Raw genomic sequence first — 14,437 nt, forward strand, 5'->3', positions numbered from 1 at the left:
TAGGAGCATCTTTTAATGTATGGTTTTAAGATGATGTGTAACTGGCTTAGTTTGCTTATTGCTAGAATGTCTCATTACAGCTTTAACCCAGCATCTCTTATCCATAGGGGGCTTGTTTATGGTTAAAAAGTTATCCAGGTATAAAATTTATATAATCAGGACCATCTCTTGGATACAAGTGTTGCATAAAGTAGCCTACTTAAGAGTACTGCACTTCCTCCAGCGGCAGAAGTTACATGCTTCCTTAACTGAAATATTTTCAGATTGAATAAACATTATTTCTTTTTTGCAAATTGATTTGACAAGGACCAATTTGATTTTCTAACTTGAACTCCTTTGTGGATAATTTTCCCAATTAGCCTGATGCTTCTCCAGAAGTACACTATCTCTTTTAGGTAAATTAATAACATCAAATGCCCCCCCTTTTCTGTGTCTTCCTTTTAAAACTTAAAAATACAAACAGATGCTGTTAGCTGTGTGGTGTTCTCTTTACATTGACCCTTTCCACCCAGTCGTCTGCTGGGACTGGGGTCCTTCCTGGTGACCATTCTCTGCATGTTTATAAATACTTACCTTGTGTACAACCTACTGTGAATAGTCTTGTTTTCTTCTCATGAATTGATAGGTACTTAGCAGTAAGTTGAATTTTTACTTTTCTGTGCATAGTTGAGCATAGTTGCTGGGTAACATAAGTTTAGAAAGAAGTAATGGTGTAAGTATTACTATTACAGAGAATTAGGTAATGGGCCTCACACTTCAGTTACTTAGCATTATAGTTCTGATCTTACAAGCACAATTATTTTCAGTATGTCTCAAAATAAGTGAAGGAATAACTAGTCCTTTTCTTTAACTTTGGTGTTTTAACTTTTTTTTTTTAAACCCCAGAAGCCGAAGAAAACCTCTTTTGATGAGGACTCAGATGTGGACCTCTTCCCCTCAGACCTCACCACCGAGCCACCGTCACTGCCGCGGACTGGCCGGGCAAGGAAAGAAGTAAAATATTTTGCAGACTCTGACGAGGAAGATGTCGATTTTGCGATGTTTAATTAAGTGCCCACCGAGCACAGAAACAGTTCTCAGAAGATAACTTGTGTTGTCCTTTTTGTCTTTTCTGTCTCAGACTTTTGTACATCTGGCTTATTTTAATGTGATGATGTAATTGATGGTTTTTTATTATTGTGGTAGGCCTTTTAACATTTTGTTCTTACACATACAGTTTTATGCTCTTTTTTACTCATTGAAATGTCATGTACTGTCTGATTGGCTTGTAGAATTGTTATAGACTTGTGCATTAGCACAGATTTTAATTAATTGTCATGATTGCAGACTACAGACCTGCTTTTTGAAATGAAATTTAAACATTAAAAATGGAACTGTGTTCTCCGTCTCTTTAACTAAAGATGAACGTGCAGTAAAGGCTCCCATACACCTTTAAAATAAATATATTTTATTCTTTGCCAGGAGACTCCATGGAAAAAGGTAAACAGTATATGAACATAGAAAGCACTGTTAAACGATCTCAATGTACAAACAGCCAGTGAGAGCACATCACAGACCTGCTAATATATAAAAAAAAATCCACTAGTGCGTAAATGAGAACTAAGAAGCTGACACTTGTATCTGTTAACCATGCCACCCCACTTCAGAGTGACTGAACCAGGCCCGAGGATGCAGACTCTCTGCCCATGACTTTGGGGGGATCAGCCCCTACCTCTCAGGACACAGAGTTGCCTGGTACAGGTGGCAGACCAGCCCATCGCCATCCCATGAAACCTCCGTAATGGCTCGTGAACAGGTAAACAAAAACCTATTAACACTGGACAGTGCTGCTGCCTTGGAGGCTATCATCACTGTAAAAAATTGTGTAGTTACGTCATTGAACGAGTACTAAACCACTTTTAATTTAAAGTGACATCAACAACTGAACAAATGACGTCTGATAACCGAGCTGGCAGTTACACTGATAGAGAACTCTCTCCTGCTAGTGCAGTGAATCTGTATACATTTACTGGGCGACAGGAAATAAAATACGCGGTTTGAGAGCATCCGAAGAGCAAGGACAAGCGTCTACACTAACCGAATTAGAGCATCTTTAGCCTTATCTCGTCACACTACAATACTCCGCTTCCTTACCTGGATGTCTTGATCTGTGAAAGCAAAACACTTATCCTTTTGACCCTCTCTTAACTGGACACGCATAGTAATCTGCTCCACGACCGCGGGCCTTGGTGACCTGGAGTGTGGGACATGAGAGGAGAGCCGCGGACGCACTGCTGTATGTACAGAGTCTTCGGAAACATGACCCGGGTGAACCGTGTTGACTGGGTCTTTGCCATGCAATCTTGAGTGTTCAAAGAGGAAAATAGAAGCTTTTAACTAGTTTGGGGTTGCATGAAATGGCTGATTTTTAGAATTTAAAAAGTTTGTACTTCTAGGTAAGTTAGACAGTGAGGGGTATATATTGATACATACGAAAACTTATTGGTCCTTCTTGAGTTTTAATATATTTTCAGTCCAAAAACTAAGCAGCAGTAAAAATGTTTCTTGCATTTTAAATCCCAGGAGTGAAGGTTCTGGGGAATGTTGGAGTAGCCAGAACGTGTCTCACTGCAGCAGCGGGGACTGGCCGACGCCGCTGTGCTCCACCGAGCTGGGGGAGACGCTGGGGCTGGGCTCCGCCGTGTGTCCGCCCGAGCTGGGGGTCAAGGGCTCGTGCCCTTCAGAGTTCTCCAGCATTTCCTGAATGAGTGGCGGCATCGAACCAGGGATTTCCATCTTCAAGGTAATTACACGCTCTGCACCTTTTAGAAAGAGAGAACAGAATCCGGTAGACAGGGATACCCGAATCCGCTCTCACCCCCTCATGGTGGGGGAGCTCGGGGCGCCGGGGCCTGCGCTTGGGACGGCGCTGACACCCCTGCTCCCGCCGTGGGCAGCAGCAGAGACGGGAGGACGGGAGATGTGATCGACTCCACCACTCGGCCAGTTCTGGGAAACAGTCCTGGTACGTGTTCACTCAGCATCACTGACAGAGAAGCTCCTGACGCAAGACCAGGAAGTGTCTCTTGAAAAGACCAAAAAGACGGCAGTGCCCCAGGAGAGGCGGAGGACCCGAGGGGCCCCAGGGGACGCCAGTGGCCCCGCCGCTGGCTACCTGCGGCTCCTCAATACTGAAGGGCTTCGCTGGGGGCTCAGGCGACAAAGAATCTGCCTACAACGCAGGAGGCCCGGGTAAAATCCGTCACACTGCCTGCCACTCAGAACACTGCCTCAGTGGCACCGACCACACTGCAAGTGCCCAAGCCCCCCGTGTGGACGACGTGGGTCACAGGACTCCCATCCCGTGAGCACTGCTGGGCGAGCGCAGCAGCGTCACTGCTGTGAGGTCAGAGCCCTCATGACGCCAGTGGTCGGCACTACATGTCCTCCCAGGCCTCTGAGAAGGGGCTCGGGAGCGCAAACTGCCCGTCAAACACGAGTGCTGTGCCTCTAAGCACCTTGAACCGTGACCTGACCCCCTGCTCAGTGGTCCTCGGGGAAGGGGAAGCACCTTGAACCGTGACCTAGCCCCCTGCTCAGCGGTCCTGGGGAAGGGGAAGCCGCGGGTCCGCCCAGGGACGCGGCCCACCTGCCCTCGCGCAGGAGCGCTCTGCTCTGGCCCGCAGCTGGCTTGTGGCTCCACGCACTTCTGTAACTGCCCCAGTGGTCGTGCAAACTGGAAATCACTAGGCAAGAACAGGAACACCTCTCTGGGAAGAAAACTCCCCTTTCTTAGAGGTGCACAAGCAAAGCTGCCTGTGGGGAGAGGGGACACAACGGGCGCCTGGGGCACCGCTGGTTTTCTCTTGAGGTTTGGGTGATCAGGAAAAACTGGCATTAACCGAAGAGTGTGTGGAAAGCTGGAATGACACGTACGCAACGAGAAAATGACAAAGCCAGCCATCCGGGATTCAGTATGTTCTCCTGGAGATGCTTTTTCTAATCTCTTAAGTCGCACGAAACTGTAAAGCTATTCTCATAATCTGCTAAGATCACTGCGTGGGCTAAGGTATGAGGTTTAAGAGGAGGCACCCTACTTCTTTTTGTCAGTGAGAAATGAATTCCAAAATGGTAACAGAAAGGCACCCACTGTCAAACGCCCCGCATTAAAACCCAGGGTTTCTAAAAACGCCACGTGCAGCAGTCAGTCAGGACGGCCAGCCCACCTGGCGGGGGGGTGCGGCGGTGGGGACGCACCTTTCGCGCTGATGCTGCGGAGGTCTGTGATCTTCATCAGGATCTTTGGGAACATGTGAGGCTTGCTGGGCCGTCTCTTTCTGATGTAAATTTTTAGTGCTTCCAGCAGTGGTTCTTGTAGCTTATCTACTTTTGTTGGTTCCTCAAGGTCCTGACGATCTGGATTCCAGAAACAAGGTATTAAATAACTGAGGTCAGGACAGAATGAGCACTGTACTCTGGCGAGTCCTGCCCACGCCCCCGCCTCCTCACATTAATCTTGAGATTCAATCCCATAAACACATTTGAAGGTGTGTGCGGCTGTTCTGGGCTTTCCAGGTCGCTCAGTGGTAAAGCACCCGCCTGCCAATGCAGGAAACACGGGTTCCATCCCTGGGTCGGGAAGATCCCCTGGAGGAGGAATGCAACCCACTCCAGGATTCTTGCCTGGAGAATCCCATGGAGGAGGAGCCTGGCAGGATAGAGTTCAAGGGGTCACAAGAGATGGACGTGACTGAGCACACAGATGCCACTGCTGTGAGCTGTGATACTTGAAAACGACTGCCCTGTTGGTCAAACCACATTTGGAAGGCTGGTGGCTTTTATCCCCAGCAGAGAATTACTTCTCGTGACCAGGAGGTGTCACTACTGAACTGAATTAGAGGAGCCCTGACCCAGATGGTTAAAATGCAGGTAAACCAGCCCCCAGTTAAAGGCAGTAGCTCCTTAACCACCCTGTTTCGGGTTCCTGGGGGGCCAGTGAGGGTGTCACCACCAAACAGAACCTGGCTTCACACCAGCCCTCCAGAGGTGGGGGCCCACGCCGGGACTACAATTCCCAGCCCCCGCCTTGGCAAACAGCACCAGCAGGCTCCCTGACTCATCCTAAGAATGTCCCCAGGCAGTTCACTTTACGATGGTCTGATCCTACCTTTTAAACAGCAGCTGTGGCAATGCAGAAGTAGCATTTTGGTATTTCAGAGCAGGAAAACCCCAAATGCCTTTAACTTATAATACGGAAAAATGCAACGAACTCTAAGCATGCATGCCTGATTTTATCCACATGTCCTTTTCCATGCAAAACAACTCCAAAGTGGAGATGAAGAGTCTCCCATAATTTACAAGTGTGAGCTGCTCTCCACGGACTCTCACGAGGGTGTTCTGGGCGGTGGTACCTCCACAGATCAGGCAGATGGCGCTGAGAAGGCCGGTCTCCGCGTCGTCCATCTCCAGCGGCAGGAGCTGGCCGGCGAAGGTGAACACCAGGTCAGTCAAAGGGCCAAAGCCGGCGTTGTGCATCTGGGTTCGATTCAGGGTCAGGCCGTCCGAAAACGTCATAGTGTCTTGCTCTGGGGTGTACCTGGTGCAGATTCTGAGAATCTGGGAGGAAACCACCACGGCTGGATCATCAACACAGGCCTGGCCTGACAGCCTCCCTGGGGACCCAGGGAGGGAATCCCAGGAAGGTTCCAAGGGCTTTGGGGCGGATGAGCCCCCCACCCCACCCGCCTTGGGTGCCATCGCTGCTCCAGCTCTTCCTCCAAAAGACCACACACGTCAAAACAAGGGCGAAACCTTATTTAGGGAATAATAAATAGGACACAAGAAATTTTGAGAAATATCTGTTTAGGCTAAAAGTGATTCATTTGACTCAAGTAAACATTCACTGAGTACCTACTTATATCCCCGGCACTGCGCCAGGTGCTGGGGATGAAAGAGGAAGAAGAGTCAATTTTTTTTTGAAGAGCTTAGTCTACCAAAAAAAGGCCAAGATTTACACTGTAAGCGCCCAGCGCAAAGCCAGCACTCCACACGCTCTCCGTTTATGCTAGCAGAGGAGCTGGCGGGCTGACGACGCTTCTTACAGACCAGGGGCTCCGGGCTCAGGAAGGCTGGACTGAGCTGGCACCCACCCGGGGGATGCCCCGGGCACCCCCGCCCCGAGACTGTGACCCCAGGCGGCAGGCTGAGCCAGCGAAGGGCTGGGCGCAGCCGGGGGAGCAGGGCAGCCCCACGGTGGGGAGGGGCTCAGCTGGAGGCCTGGCGGGGTCTCCTGGAGAAGCAGCCCTGCTGGCCAAGGTCACTCCACCTCCGGTCAGGGCACCGCGCTGTCTGTGAAGGACTGAACTGCAGTATCTGCCGGAGGCAGGCACCACCGCCACCCCGGCCTGCAGCCACCAGCCAGTCCTGGGGCACGTGGGTCCCGGGCGCTCAGCCTCCGCCCCCAGACCCCCAGCACCCGGTTGCCTCTGGGGAGCTGGCCTCACGCCCCCAGCCGGCGGGGCCCTCTGTGCTGACCGGCTCCCCCGGGAGCGGTGGCCCTGAGTCAGAGCATGGCGCCCCCGTCACACCACCGGAGGGGCTTGCTCAGACGGCGTTCCCACGGAGGCCAGCAGCTGCCCTGCTGTCAGAGCGTGGAGGGGCCCGGACGTCACGAGACGGGCCTTCGCTCCTTAGGAAGCCCCAGGAGACGAGGCGCGGGCTGAGGGCACAAGCCAGGTGGTGCCCGGCAGGAGGGGACCTGCGTCCCTGAGTCCACAGAGGCTCACGGCGTGGGGCCTCTACCCTCGCTTCCGGTGGGACCAACAGGCACCAGATCAGCCTCTGCAGCTTCCTGCACACAAGAGCCCCCCAGGGTCTGCAAGGCGCCCAAGGCTCCCCCGAAACCCACGCTCAGACGCAGCGTCCCGGGCCCGTTCCACCCTGCAGGGCCTCGCTCCTCAGGCCAGACGACAAGCGGTTCTGATGAAGCGATTCCACTCTGTCCTGTGGCCTCTCTCCCCGGAGAGTCCAACACCACTGACCAAGTAGAGCGGGCGTCGGGAGGGGAGAACGCGGGGGCCGGGGGAGGGCGTGGGCCCCGGAGACACAGCCCGGGGCTCCGGCTCGTCCCACGACAGCCCCGGCGGCAGACCCAGCCCTTCTTGGGGTGGGCACCCCTCGTCTGAGAGCCCCTGCGGACCAGTGGCCTGGCGGGGGCGCAGCGCTCACAGGCGGGCGAGGCCGGCCCTCCTCGCGGCAGGGGCTCTGGCCCTCCTCAGGGTGCCAAGCAGGGCCCCGGGCGGGCAGGCGGCCCGTCCGCGCCCCTCCTCCACCCCGCGGGTGGGCAGGGCAGAGCCGCGCGCAGACTCCGGCCGCAGTCGTCCCAGTGCCGCGGGCCCCCAGACCCCGGACTCCACCTTCCCCGGCCCTGCCAGGTGTCCACACCGGCTGTGCCTGGGACCCTCCACGCGGGTCTGCCAGCGGCTGATCCTCTACCTGGGGCTCAACACACCATCGCTGCCTCGGGGAGCAGGGAACACTCGTCCTAAAAACTACCATTTTATACCACTTCACCCCATTGTTTTTGAAACATGAAATAAAACTGTTTAAAAGCTGAGGTGTAACACACGTGGCTGTTTGAATCCACTCTGTGTGGCTCCTCCTCTGGGGAGTGGAACGTGAGCCCGCCTGCAAAGGGGGCGCAGCCCGCGCCCTGCCCCTGAGATGGGGCGCAGGGGACGGCCGGCCTGTGACAAGGCCATGGGAGACGGCTGCCGGGTCCCCAGCAGCCCAGCCCTCTGCTCAGCAGCAGCCGCAGCCTCCGGGCAAGTGTGATGAGCCGGCCTGGAGGTGTCGGCCACCCTGGTCAGGCCTGCAGATGAGGCAGCCCCCCAAGTACCCATGGCCACCCCCCAACCCCTAGAGCCCCGCCATGAGCTCCTGACAGCAGGGGCTGCGCGACGAGACTGTCCTCAGGGGCTCAGTGTGGGCAGCGACACGGGGTCACAGACAACGGACAGCACACACCCAGGGAACACAGTGGGATGCGCCTGCCCCGCGTGAGCGCGCGCGGCCCTCCTGGCCAGACCCCCCAGACCCGGCGGCCTGGACCTGCGCCCCCACAGCTCCCTCCACCCGTCCTGAGCCGCAGGAGGCCTGCCCGGCTTCTCCCTGTGGCGCTGGCTGGCTCGGGGCAGGGGCCATCACTGCCGCGTGACAGTGCGAACCCTTAGATGGGGAATGTCCTGCTGTCCCCTCAGCACCGGGCAACGCAGCCACACAGCAGTGACGAGCGAACATTCACTCACTCATCGAGGAACCTCTCCACCTGCTAACCCCCTGCAAGGGGCGTATGGAATCTGGTGATTTCTAAGTGTTTTGGCAAAGAAAACACCCGTTCCCCATCTCGTTCTCTGCACTGACTGTCTGGCCATCAGGGGCAGGTCCTGACCGGAGCGTCTAACCACGGGGGCTGCGCTGTGACGAGGCTGCCGCGCACAGGAGGGGCCACCCCGGGGGACCTGCTGCGCGGGGCTGCCTGAGAAGGAAACGCAGGGTGGGGAGCCCGGCCCTCCCTGCCCAGCCTGAGGTCAGGCTCAGGAAGCCGCTTTCAGAGCACTCGGGGAGGCACGCCAGGCGAGATTAACAGGCCGCGGCGGGCGCCTGGCGTCGCAGCACCCGGCAGGTACTGAAGGGTCAGCAGGCTGGAGACATGTCCACAGAGCAGAAGGGGCCCGGGCTCACATCCACTCATGAAAGCGCCAGAGTCACAGCTAACTGCGAACAACCAGCAGCTGGAGGACTGGAGCCTCCTGACAGACACACTCCACTTCCAAAGACAAAGCAGCAGCCACAGTGACCAGTGGGAGGGGCGCTTCCACAGAACAAACGAACCCCACACCTTTCTGCGGGAGGGGCACCGACCCACACGCTGGACGACGATGCCACAGAGATTCTCTCACAACAACCAGAGTCCCATGTCCGCTGCCCAGCCCGGGGGTCTGGCGCTGGGAGGAGCCGCCCCCGGAGCATCTGGCTTTGGAGGCCAGCGGGGCTGGATTGCAAGGAGTCCACAGGACTGGGGGGACCAGAGACTCCGCTCGTGGAGGCACACGAGGCGCGCGCGCACTGAGACCCAGCGAAAGCAGACTGCACAGGAGCGGGGCCCAGACCATGGGCTGCTTGAGAGGGTCTCGGGGGCACAAGGACACTGGGGGCAGAGGGACCAGGGACGCCCGTCAGAGCAGACGCCCCCAGAGGCCGCCGTCTGCACTGAGGCCTGGCCTGCCCAGCGGCCGGCGGGTTCCAGTGCGGGGACACCTCAGGCCAAATGATGGGCAAGAGGACAGCCCCACCGGCGGCAGGCTGGTGCTGAGCCCACAGCTGCCTCAAACGCACCCCTTGACATGGTCCTCCCACCACAGGGCCAAGACCCAGCTGTGCCCCCAGCGGGCAGGCTCCAGCCCTTCCCACCAGGAGGGCTGCACAAGTCCCGGAACCAACCTCACCCTCCACGGGGAAGACACCAGAACCCAGAAGAATTACGGTTCTGCCTTGAGGAACGGAGACCACAAACCCAGAAAGTTGGGCAAAAATAAGATGGCAGAGAAATATGTCTCAGACAAAGGAACAAGATGAAACCCCAGAAAAATAACCAAGTGGGGTAGAGAGAGGCAATGTGTCTGAAAAAGAATTCAGAGTAATGGTACTCAAGATGGTCCAAGATCTCAGGAACGGAAGAATAGACCAATAAAATACACAACACGTTTAACAGAGACCTAGAAAATTTAACCAACAAAAAGCTGTACGACACAGTAACTGGAATGAAAAATACACTAGAAGGTCGGACAAAGACAACACAAAGTTACGGGCCAGTACCGATGAACACAGATGCAAAAACCCTCAACAAAATTCTGACAGACAGATTCCAACAACACATTACAAACCTCATACACCATCATCAATTTGGGTTTATCTGAAGGATGCAAGGATTCTATACACAAAATTGATGTGATACACCATAATAACAAATGGAAAGATATGATAATCCCAATAGATGCAGAAAAAGCCTTTGACAAAATTCAGCACACATTTATGATAAAAACTCTTCAAAAAATGGGCACAGAAGGAACCTACCTCAACATAGTAAAGGCCATATATGATAAGCCTACAGCAATCATTATTCTCAATGGTGAAAAACTGAAAGCATTCCCTCTGAGATCAGGAACAACACAAGGTGCACAATCTCACCATTACTTTACATCGTTTTGGGAAGTCCTAGCTTTGGCAGTCAGAGAAGAAAATGAAAGGAATCCAGGTTGGAAAAGAAGAATTAAAGCCTCACTGTTTGCAGAGGACATGACACTGTAGAGAAAACCCTAGAGATGGTATCAGAAAATTACTAGAGCTCATCAGTGAATCTAGCAAAGTTAGAGGATACAAAATCAATACCCAGAAATCACTTGCATTTCTATATACTAACCATGAAAAATCACAGAAATTAAGGAATCAATCCCATTCACCAATGCAACAAAAGGAATTAAATGTCTAGGAATAAACTTACCTAAGGAGACAAAAGAACTGTATACAGAAAGTTATGACACCGATTAAAGAAATCAAAGATGACATACACAGATGGAGAGAGATTCCACATTTCTGGGCTGGAAGAATCAATACTATGAAAATGACTATATTACCAAATGCAATCTACAGATTCAATGTGATGCCTCTCAAATTACCAATGGTATTTTTCAGAGAACCAGAACAAAAATATTTCACAATTTACATGGAAACACAAAAGACCCCGAATAGCCAAACCAATCTTGAGAAAGAAGAATTGAGCTGGAGGAATCAACCTCCCAGAAGTCAGGGACTGACTTCAGACTATACTACAAAGCCACAGTCATCAAGACAGTATGGTACTGGCACAAAAACAGAAATGCAGGCCAATGGAACAAGAGAGAAAACCCAGAAAGGAACCCAGGCACCTATGGGTGCCTTATTTTTGACAAAGGAGGCAAGAATAGACGATATACAAGAGGCAAAGACAGCCTCTTCAATAAGTGGTGGTGGGAAAGCTGGACAGATACACGTAGAAGATGAAACCAGATCACCTCCTAACACCTACAAAAAGACAAACTCAAAATGGATTAAATACCAAATGTAAGAGCAGCAACTACACAACTCTCAGAGCAAAACAGGCAGAACACCTGATGACATAAATCAAGGCAAGGCCCTCTATGACCCACCTCCTAGATTAATAAAAACAAAAGTAAACAAGGGGGGCCTCATTAAGCTTAAAAAGTTTCTGCACAGCAAAGGAAACTATTAACAAGGTGAAAGACAACCCTCAGAAGAGGAAAAATAATAGCAAATGAAGCAACTGACAAAGGATTAATTTCCAAAGTATACAAGCAGCTCATACAACTCAACGCCAGAAAAACAAACAACCCAGTCAAAAAGTGGAAAAAAGACCAAAATACACATTTCTCCAAAGAAGACATCCAGATGGCTAACAAACACGAAAAGTTGCTCAACATCGCTCATTGTTAGAGAAACGCAAATCAAAACTACAATGAGCTATCACCTCACACCAGTCAGAATGGCCCTCATCAAAAAGTCTACAAACAATAAATGCTGAAGAGGGTGTGGAGGAAAGGGAATGCTCTTGCACTGCTGGTGGGAATGTAAATTGATACAGCCACTATGGAAGACGGTATGGAGATTCCTTAAAAAAAACTAAGAATAAAGCCACCATATGACCCAGCAATCCCACTCCCAGGCATATACCCTGAGGAAACCAAAACTGAAAAAGACACATGTGCCCCAATGTTCACCGCAGCTCTATTTACAATACCAAGATCATGGAAACAACCCAGATGTCCATCGACAGGTGAACGGATGAAGACGCTGTGATACGTGTATACAATCAAATGTTACTCAGCCTTAAAAAGGAATGCATTTGAGTCAGTTCTGAGGAGGTGGATGAAAAAGTCAGTTATACAGAATGAAGTCAGTCAGAGAGACAAAAACAAGTATCATATACTAATGCAAATACATGGAATCTACAAAGTTTATACTGATGAAGTTATCTGCAGGACAGCAATGGAAACACAGACACAGAGAAGAGACTTACGGACACGGTAGGGGCAGGAAGGAGAGGGTGGGATGTACGGAGAGAGTAACTGGACACTTACCACATGTAGAACAGCCAGCCAGCGGGGATGTGCTGGATGCCTCAGGGAACGCAAACTGGGGCTCTGTGTCAACCTAGAGGGTGGGATGGGGAGGGATGTGGCAGGGAGGTTTGGTGGGGAGGAGACATATGTACACCTGTGGCTGATTCATGTCGGTGTTTAGCAGAAACCAACACAATTTTATAAAGCAATTAACCTTCAATTAAATAAAACACACTAGAAGGAATAAACAGCAGAATAACTGAGCAGAATGAATAAATAAACTGGAAGACTAAATGTTCAAAATCACTGCCATGGAATAAAGAAAAAGGAATGAGATGAGGACAATCTAAGAGGCCTGGGACAACACTAAATCTGCCAACATTGTCATTATGTGGGGCTCACAAGGAGAGAGGAAAGACCTGAGAAAATATCTGAAGAGGTGATAGCTGAAAAATTTCATAACGCTGGAAAGGAAACAGTCACCCAAGTCCAGGAAGTGCAGCGCCTCAGGCAGGATAAACTCAAGGAGGAACATGCCAAGACACATGGTAATCAAATTGAAAAAACGAAAAGAGAAAATATTAAAAGCAAAAAGGGAAAAGCAATAAAGTAACATACTAGGAAATCTCATAAGGTTATCAGTTTATCTTCAAGGAGAAACTGTGCGGACCAGAAGGGAGTGGATGAGGTATTTAAGGTCACAAAACACAAGAAGCTGCAACCAAAATACTCTACCCAGCAAGACTCTCATTCAGATTTGGCAGAGAAATGAAAAGCTCTGCAGACAAGCAAAACCAGCTTTGTAACAAACGCTAAAGGAACTTCTCTAAGCAGAAAATTAAACACTGCAACTAGAAACATGAAAATTATGAACAGAAAAACTCACCGGCAAAGGCAAGCATACAGGTAGGAAATCACCCCCACACAGAACACGACATCAAAACCAGCAACTGTGAGAGGAGGAGGGAACAAATGCAGGACACTGGAAACGCACCGGAAATTAGAAGACCAGCAACGGAAAACAGCTTGCTTACATACAGACTTCGGTAGCAAAGCATCACGGTAACCACAAACCAGAGCTGTACAATAGATAAACACATACAAAAAAGAAAAAGCAATCCGAACACGACAAGAAAGGCAGTCATCACATCACAAAAGAAGGAACCAAAGAGGTAGGGAAGAAAAAGACATACAAAAACAGATCCGCTCCAGATGGCAGAGTATAAGGACCTGAGCTCATTCCCTTCTCACACCACCACCAAAATCGCAACTGATGAAAAATGATCATCATCAAAAAGCAAAAACCACACTGGAACTATTAAAAAGATACTCCATGCCCAAAGACAAAGAAGCCACAGTGAAAGGGCAGGAGGCAGGAAGCACAATAAAACCAACCCCTTACCCTCCGGGGGGGCAATGCACAGACTGGGAAACAGTCACATTGGAGAAGCTCTCCCCTGGGCATGAGAGGCCCGAGCCCACGCGGGCGTCCCAGCCTGGGGCTCTGGCGATGGGAGGAGGGGCCCCCAGAGAATCCGGCTTTGAGGGAAAGCAGGTGTGACTGCAGGAATTCCACGCAAGTGGGGGAGACAGAGACTCTACTCCTGAAGGGCACATACGAGGACCTGTGTACCCCAGGCCCCGGGGAGAAAGCGGTGGCCTCGTGAGAGGCTGGCACTGCAGGTCTCCTGCGGAGGCTGTGGCGGGTGCAGAGGGCACGTGTCTGAGGCTCACTGCGGAGACAAAGGCAGTGGCAGCAGCAACTCTGGGAAGTGCCCACTGGTGTGATGCCCCCGAAGGCCACTATCAGCCCCATCAAACATCCCGTAGGAGCCCGTGCTGGGTCACCTAAGGCCAAGCAACACGGCATGGGAACACGGCCCGCTCCATCAGCAGACAAGTTTCAGGTCTCCCTGAGCACAGTCCTTCCCGCCAGAGGGATAAGACCGAATTCTGCCTGCCAGTGGAGTCCCATTAGGGAGCCAGGACAAGCCTCCTAGCCTCAGCCACCAGGGAACAGACGACAGAAGCAAGAATGACAATTCTGCAGCCCGTGGAACAGAAAAGACAGTCACAGAAAGCTAAGACAAAATGAGACATCAAAGGAATGTTCCCAAAGGAAGGAAGGAGCTGGAACCCCAGAACAACGACTAACTGAAGCGGTGACAGGCAACCTCCCATAAAAAGAACTCAGAATAATGATAGTGAAGATGACCCACGAGTTCAGAAGAAGAATGGAGGGAATACAGAAAAGGTGCAAGAAGTGTTTAACGAACACCCAG

General features: G+C 51.6%; 2 protein-coding genes across 10 annotated transcripts in view; one reads left to right on the top strand and one right to left on the bottom strand.

Moving 5' to 3' along the window:
• TOP2B (DNA topoisomerase II beta) overlaps positions 1–1,378 on the top strand; it is a 62,623-nt gene extending 61,245 nt beyond the window's left edge. For 3 of the 4 annotated variants that reach the window (XM_027529799.1, XM_027529798.1, XM_027529801.1), the window contains exon 36: positions 886–1,378. In XM_027529799.1, the coding sequence (XP_027385600.1) occupies positions 886–1,050 (165 nt within the window). In that variant the 3' untranslated portion in view covers positions 1,051–1,378. The remainder of the gene's footprint in view (positions 1–885) is intronic. The other variant, XM_027529800.1, reaches the window with a different exon arrangement.
• Positions 1,379–1,426: 48 nt separating this feature from the next.
• RARB (retinoic acid receptor beta) overlaps positions 1,427–14,437 on the bottom strand; it is an 888,683-nt gene continuing 875,672 nt past the window's right edge. For all 6 annotated transcript variants that reach the window (XM_027529802.1, XM_027529803.1, XM_027529807.1 and 3 more), the window contains 3 exons: positions 5,391–5,595; positions 4,237–4,395; positions 1,427–2,801 (listed from right to left, as the gene is read on the bottom strand). In XM_027529802.1, coding sequence (XP_027385603.1) covers positions 2,605–2,801; positions 4,237–4,395; positions 5,391–5,595 — 561 coding nt within the window. In that variant the 3' untranslated portion in view covers positions 1,427–2,604. The remainder of the gene's footprint in view (positions 2,802–4,236; positions 4,396–5,390; positions 5,596–14,437) is intronic.

This window comes from Bos indicus x Bos taurus, chromosome 27, assembly GCF_003369695.1.
Source record: "Bos indicus x Bos taurus breed Angus x Brahman F1 hybrid chromosome 27, Bos_hybrid_MaternalHap_v2.0, whole genome shotgun sequence".
In the NCBI taxonomy this organism is placed as follows: Eukaryota; Metazoa; Chordata; class Mammalia; order Artiodactyla; family Bovidae; genus Bos; species Bos indicus x Bos taurus.